We start from the raw sequence: 7,478 nt of genomic DNA on the forward strand, positions 1-7,478 counted from the left end.
AATATGAAAATGTATTATTTATTAGTTTTCCACTGTTAAATCAAATTTCTATTCACACCATGCTGTTCTTCTGACTGTGTTTCACTCAGATTTTACAGGAAAGCTCCATGACCATGTTTTATTTTGAACATGTCCATTACAATTAATTACACAGAACCGGTAAACGACACGTCTCGACTGTGGGCTCTGTTTGGTTTTTGTTACTGTGCTACAGCTGCTACTACATAGAAATACAATCTTGACCAAAACGATTGTTTGATCTGGTTAGTGTTCTTAGACTGCAGTTACTTTGAACACAACTGTAACAAATAAATAAATCAGGAACCAAAAAGGAAACATAAATACAGAACACGTTCAAAGACCTGCTAGTGTAAGACATGATGTATAGGCATGAAAAACACCGCTGCAGTGTTTCTGTTAGTTTTAGTTAATTTCAGCTTTAAAAGCGTTGTCAGGTGAAGGTTTAGGTTGCTGTGGTGAATCTGTCCTCCTTTGCAGTTTTGGAAGAGGAGAACAATGTTGTTCCACAAAACTCTCATAATTAAAGATTTGTTTGCTGCAGCTTTCAAATTAGAAGTGCCAGAAGTTTCAGACAATTATCTGAAATGGGACTGTTATTAGGAATGCTGTCTGGTGTGAAAGCTGTTGTCTCTCTGCTGGATTATTTGGGTCTTTAATTGACTTCAGTCTGCTTTTGTTTGAGCCGTTTCAAACTCTGCAGGTGTGAATGGTGACTGTATTCTTGCACTGCTGGCAGCGGACTGAGCAGCACCAGGAAAACTTGCAGGAGCAGCGCTGCACCACCTCGGCCCGGCCCGCTCTGTAGCCGGGCCCACAGCACACCAGCTCACAGCCATCTGGAGCCAGCCGGGACGTTCCTGAGGAGGAAAAATAAAAAAATAACGGCCATGTTAGTTTTTAATGGGGCTGGACAATAAATGAATAACAAGATACAGTTGTTTACATTCACTATATGCATTTTTTTTTTCACTGTAATGAAATGAAATGAACGCAAACTTTTCCTGTTTTAGGTCAATTGTGATTACAATTTTTATTCTATTTGCTAAATGCCAGAAAAATGAGAGAGAGAACCTCTAAAGGTGATACTCATTGCTTCTTAGGTGGATCCATTGCTCAAGTTTTGGCAAGATGTATGGACCAAAATTCCTGCCAACTATCGTGAAAAGCTTGTGAGAGGATATCCAAAACGTTTGACCCAAGTCACAAAGTCTAACAATCAATGGTACCAAATACTTATAAAGTATACTTAAATTTTTGACTTTGAAGAAAATAATAAAAATTGCCTTTAAGCATTCTCTTTCTTATTATTGAAAATAGAAAAATAATTGGTAATCCTAAGTAACCTAAAACAGGAAAAGTATATTCTGATATTACATCAGACGGTGTGAAAAAAATACTCATGGTGTATGAAAAGTTATGGTTTCAACTGTATATCGAGATGACATCTGATCAATATCAATTGATAACATGTCTGACATCTGATCAATATCAATTGATAACATGTCTGATAGAATCTTCAATATTCACTGAACTCCGATTCAGAACCCAGAGATGGAAAGGGTTTGTCAACAAGCTAGGAAAGGTTGCTGGCATCAACTAACTCACTCGTTCTTTGGTTACCTAGCAACAATTTGTTGAGTAATTTGTGGTTACCTAGCAACAACCTGTTAAGCAACTCCAGCAGTTTAAGGTTTCGCCACTGTGCCTCATGACTGCTTAGTAGTAAAGAACGACATGGAATGAAAAACAGGAAAGAACATGCCACTAGTTTGACAATATTTTGGGTATTTAAAACAAAAAACTAATCAATAATTATCAATATTGACCGATATGAAAAGTTTAAAAATTGTGACAAGCTTTTCAGCCATATCATCCAGGTTTAGAGTGTAATGCCATGAACTGAAGCTTCACAACTTGAATTGTTTGTTTCTTGGATTTACCGTTGCATCTTCTACCAGCAGTCCCTGGGATGCCGTTATCTGGGTCAAGGTGGCAGAAATCTGGGGAGGGTGCCACATACACAAGGTCTCTGGCAGCAGGGGGTTTGACGTAGGGGTCACGAGGGAGCAATGCTGGCCTGGACCCAATACGAGTCAATCGGACCTAGAAGAACAAGGGTTTGCTATTATTTTTTACATTTTTATTTACTTTCAAATAAATAAATAAATATCCACACACATCGCTGTCCTCTAGTTCTCATGAGATGTCAGAGTTCCTGGAACTAGCTGACGACCATCTTGGTAGGTGTCTATAACCAGCTGTCATGACAGTTGCTATGGAGTTGCTATGACAACGATAAACAAGCCACATTCTCTATCGCGGCTTTGTTTACATGTCTCTCTTTTGGATATTGGTCAAAAGTGTCAATGTGTTTTCTTTTTTTTTGGTCCACAGTTTGTCTTTGCATTGTGCTTGCCTACCAAGATGGCGGTTCAGTGACACAGACCACTGTTTGGTTGAATTCACCTTTCAGCTTCGACTTCAGGATGATTAAAAAAATAATACTGTTTCTGGCGGTGCTCAGATTTTAACAATAAAAGAACAATAACAGTGGGACAGGTTGTAAATTTCTTCTCTTCAAAATCCTTTTACCTTACACCCTTGCCATGTTAGACTCTCTCCCCACCCTCTCAAGCCAATATTTAGTCAATATTTAAACTAAATCAGATCTTATTGCTGAAACAGAAGTTTTTTGTGTATCGAGCTACGAAAACATGAGCAGAAATCATGTTCTGATACCTCTGTGGCTCCATCAAAGCGTTCCTTGAGTACAACGCCAACACGTCTGAATGGGGGCATGACTTTCCAGCAGGTTTTTAACTCACAGGAGCCAGAGACACCGTGACATTTACACTCTACCTGCATGTTGTGCAGGATGGCCTGTGGATCAGAGTATGTAAAGTCTTACTTGGAGCGCCATTTACTATCAAAATGGGGAGTTAAAATGGACTTCAACACTGCAAACCTTTCGACCGGCCTCATTGTTGTGGAGGTTCATGAGTGGGCGTCCCGCTGACAGCCCTTTGGCCCGCTCAGGTTCATCCACAAAGGTTTGAGAAAACGCCACGCCATAGGACAGGTTGTCACTGCACCCTGACCACTGGAAGCCTGGTGGGAAGACAAGACCATGGACAAGTCTCTCCAGGAACGTTTTTACAGATTCTTAAAGTGTGGATTCTTCGCTTTCCAGTGATGTCAAACACATGAAAATAAAAAGATAAATGAATAAGACATAGAAATATGAGTGCTGGCACTTGGAAAATTGGATTTTTGGAAAAGCAGCTCTAAATATTTATCCCCAAACCTGCTGAGCAATAAAAAGCTGTCCTCCAACTCAATTCCCCCTGTCAGCTCCTTCAGACTAGCCAGCAGCAATTAGCAAACACCTGGTAGAACTGTGCATCTGCTCGGCTCATTATACCAGCTGCTTCCCAACGAAACACTGGTGAAAAGGTTGTTAAAGGGTTAATGAAGCAGCTCCTCTGTGATGACTTCCTGAAGGCGGCGTTTCAAAAAGAGCAGGAGTTTTTTTTTAAAGGGACAAGGTCGCAATTTCAAAGTGTTAAATTACAAAGTAACATTTGTTTTAGTCATGTTTCATATATATACAACTGAACATGTTGTAGTTACTTAATTATGCTTAAAGTGGCACTGCATGCTTGGAAAACACATAATACTAACTCTCTAAGACTGACTTGATAAAACAAGAGTAAAATATTTACTAGTGATTCATTGATCAAATAATTTGAATCAGGTGTTCTGGAAGAGAGACAAATCTAAAATATGACCAGAATGGAGAAACACTGACTTATGTTCAAAGTTGGATAGAGTACCTGAAAATTGTACTCAAGTAAGAGTAATAGTACTTCAATATATTTTTACTCAAGTAAAAGTAAAATGTAGCATCCAAGAAATTACTCAAATAAGAGTAAAAAGTATTTGGTAAAACATTCTAATTGATCAAATTATCAATCATTCAACATTTAAAAATTACATAATCAGATGGACCAAAATATTAAAGTAAGTAAAAATTTGGGTATTTTAAGGACCAAAGTTACAATAATTCATACAAGTTACAAAAAATAAGATCAGTTTCTTTTACTAATAAACTTTTGAAACTTTAACAAAAACTGCAGTTTTTGTTTTTATCTGGTGATTTTTCATTTAAAACATGTTTGTTCTTCTGTCAATGGCTAGAGAATCCACAAAGTTATTGCTCATTGTTATTTATTATTGTTGTATGTTTACTCCTATTACTTTATTTATTCATTTATTTATTTTAATTTTTATTGTGTGCTATGCTGGGAAAAAACACAATTTTCCCCCCATAGGGGATCAATAAAGTATAATTATGTTATCTCATCTTATTACCTTAAATATTACTTAAGTAATGTAATGTAAAATGACTCAAGGAAAAGTAAAAAGTACAGCAAGGTAAAAATAATTACTCAAGTAAATGTAACCAGCTACTACCTAACTTTGTAGAATGGATGTTAGATGATGGGGAATCAAACTGTTAAAATTAAGGACAGAACCAGCAGCTCCTCTGCGGTTTGATGCTCTGTGTGACTCAAAGAGGAGATATTTTCCAACAGAGATCAAGCTCACCTTCAGGGCTGACACCTCTGACCTTCCTGTCGCAGCCACACCTCTCCAGCTCCCCACGGGTGCAGGCTCGGGTCACGGCCACCGCCACTGCTGCTGAAGACAGAGCGTGCACAAACGCTGCCTCACGAGTGCCTGGCACCAAAAGAGCAGCACCAAAGAAGAAGAAGAAGAAGAAGAAGAAGAAGAAGAAGAAGAAAACAAGGATTGTTTGCTTTAAAACTTAGTAAACGCCTGTTCCTCCGCGTCATCTCAGCGAGGGACGCACCTTGATTCATGACTCTTCCGAACACGTTGATCCCACGTGGCGTGGTGGAGCAGTTCCAGCGGCGATTCCTGAACTGATGCTGACACTGAGACAAAGTCACAGAGTGAATTTCTCACATGATGCCTGATGTCCCTAATCTCTGCTGTAGTACCTCTTCTATGACCATTTCTGCTGCTTTGCGTACGGACTCCATGACCTCCCCTCTTGCCCTGCACACCCCCACCTGCCCCGGGGTCAGCCCCCTCAGCCGGGCACATGGAGCGGCACCAGACACGGCTCTGGAGCGAGGCAGCCTCGCCAGGGAGCTGCAACACAAAGGTGGTGAATGTGGCTGTGATTCCCCACAGGTGTGAGTTGCAGACAGGGAAGATGGAGGGGGGTTAAACAAAAAAAAATAAAAAAGGAGAGGCAGAGTGGACAGGGATGACGGCAGAGAGAGAGAAAAGAGAAAAGGTCACCAACTGAGAGAGACAAAGAAAGAGAGGGGAGCTCCTGAAAGAGATTTAGAGACATGTCACCATCTTTTAAAAGTTATAGCATGACAAACAAACTCTTTCTTTTCGTTCCTCCCAGTTCATGCTACACTTACAGCCAGTTGGTTGCCATGGTGGTGTGGGTGCTGCATAGCAGCAGCAGCAGCAGCAGGAGGAGCAGTGGTGCCGAGAGATTGACAGGTGAGACAGTTGGCATCAGACTGTCTGTCCGTCTGTCCGTCTCCGTGCTTCAGGCTGGGTCGTTGGACAGAAGGCTGTCCGGCTCCACCGTGGAAGTGCTCTGTCCTGTCTGTGTGGCAGTGAGGGTTTATGGTTCTGATCCCGAGTCAGGGGATGAGCCCTGCATGTCTGCTCAGAAACATGAGAAATGAGTGTCTTTTCTATCATAAACGGTGATCAAACTACAGAATACAGTGATTAGTACATATTTATTTATTGTCATATGTCATTTTTCTGTTCCTAAATAGCAAACACTGTATACTGGTGATCATTACTGTCAGATTTTTATTTAATTTGCCCATAAAAACAATAAAAACAAACAGAAAAACCCAGCTGTGCAGGACAAGATCCTTAAAGTCTGATAATACAATTTCCTCTGACATTTTTTTAATTCATAACTGAAGGATTATAAAAAGTTTCACATCATCACTTGAAATTCATATTGTTTTAAAAGTGTTTTTAAAAATGGATTTCACTAGTGGATTGAAAATCTGGTGGTAGATTATCTCAAACATCTGTATTTAAATGTGCTTTACTTAATTTATATTCTGGATATAATGGTAAGTAGAAACCACTGTGTTATGTTGAATAAGTGTGTAACTCAGAATAATGTGTAAAAAATTATGAAAAAATATTGGCAAATCAGTCGCTAAGTGTTGATACTTACACCTAAAAAGAGATATCTAATAAAAAAACATGTTAAGTATTGTGAAGATCTTGTATTTTGTAAAGAGAGGAGCAGATAAAGATAGTCTATTTGAAAAATTCAGGTAAATAACAATCTATTTGAGTCAAGTACACTTTTGTTTTGGTTATCCTCAGCTGCAACAAATGTCTGACTAGTTCTTTTAGTTGTATAAATTCACATCTGTTGTATTTGTATCTCATCACTTTCAAACTATACTGTGGCTGGAAAACAAGGCGAACATTTATTTTTAGGCTGCAAGATGAATGTTTGTGATTGTAAGTTGTCTATTTTATTGTTTAAAAATATTTGTGAGGAACACAGGATGAAAACTACATAGAAAACCTGAATTACTTTTTATTTTTGCAAAACAAAATAAAAAAAAATCATGAAGCATTTGAATTGGAATGAAACTGGCCAATATTTTCTGTGAAAAATTTTAAAAATGAAATAAAATCACATTAAATTTTACTCACTGGAAACTTTATTTCAATTGGGACTTTCTTTGAAATGGTAAAACATAATACAAATGTGTGACCACACACCTATAAATGTACAAAGAACTAAAAACTACAATCAAAAGTAAAATCTTATAAACTCAAACTAGATTAAAACTAAAACTAGAGATTGATCAATTGTGACTGAAAATTAACTAAATTTTAGTCAGAAGATTTAAAACAATAATAAATAATAAATTTGCTAAATTTGTGCTGCCGAATTAACTTTTGAAAGTTATCATGATCTGCAATTCAATTCTGCAGATTTTGTGTGGTTTTTCTAAAGTCAGCAAACAGAAATACTTACAGGGTTGTTCCAGAAACTGCAAACTCATCTTTAGAAAAATGAAAATATGTCCACATGTCCCAGTTGAAATTTCAAGTTAGTAACATTTACCTGAAATAAGGAGAAAAAAAATTAATCCACAAGGTTTTGATGAATAACTGCAGTTTTTTTTTTTCATTCAAAGGAAGACTTTAAACAAAAAAGTGCCATTTTTCATTGGATTTGCCTGTGTTGTCCCATGAAAACAAACGTGTGCATGCTAAGTTGAGACAGCAGTGATGTGTGAGAGCACAGCAGATGGGAGTGATTGGTTTTAAAGGAGGAAGACAGCATGGGTGGGAGAGGGAGGGCTGGCGTGATCCAGGGTGTGGAGTGATGCAGAGAGGAGGAGGAAAGTTTTGAA

At 38.2% G+C, this 7,478-nt stretch overlaps 1 protein-coding gene across 1 annotated transcript; it reads right to left on the reverse strand.

Annotated features, from left to right (window-relative positions):
• Window positions 1-36: 36 nt before the first annotated feature.
• On the reverse strand, window positions 37-7,237 carry wnt4b (wingless-type MMTV integration site family, member 4b). The gene is made up of 9 exons (XM_044116868.1): window positions 7,097-7,237; window positions 5,484-5,736; window positions 5,046-5,199; window positions 4,895-4,979; window positions 4,630-4,761; window positions 2,987-3,129; window positions 2,761-2,901; window positions 1,962-2,124; window positions 37-878 (listed from the first exon to the last, which is right to left on the reverse strand). Exons 2-9 carry the CDS (start codon window positions 5,582-5,584, stop codon window positions 709-711), a joined length of 1,089 nt encoding a protein of 362 aa, XP_043972803.1. The 5' UTR covers window positions 5,585-5,736; window positions 7,097-7,237; the 3' UTR covers window positions 37-708.
• Between the last annotated feature and the right edge of the window lie 241 nt (window positions 7,238-7,478).

Source organism: Gambusia affinis, linkage group LG05 (assembly GCF_019740435.1).
Source record: "Gambusia affinis linkage group LG05, SWU_Gaff_1.0, whole genome shotgun sequence".
Lineage (NCBI taxonomy): Eukaryota > Metazoa > Chordata > Actinopteri > Cyprinodontiformes > Poeciliidae > Gambusia > Gambusia affinis.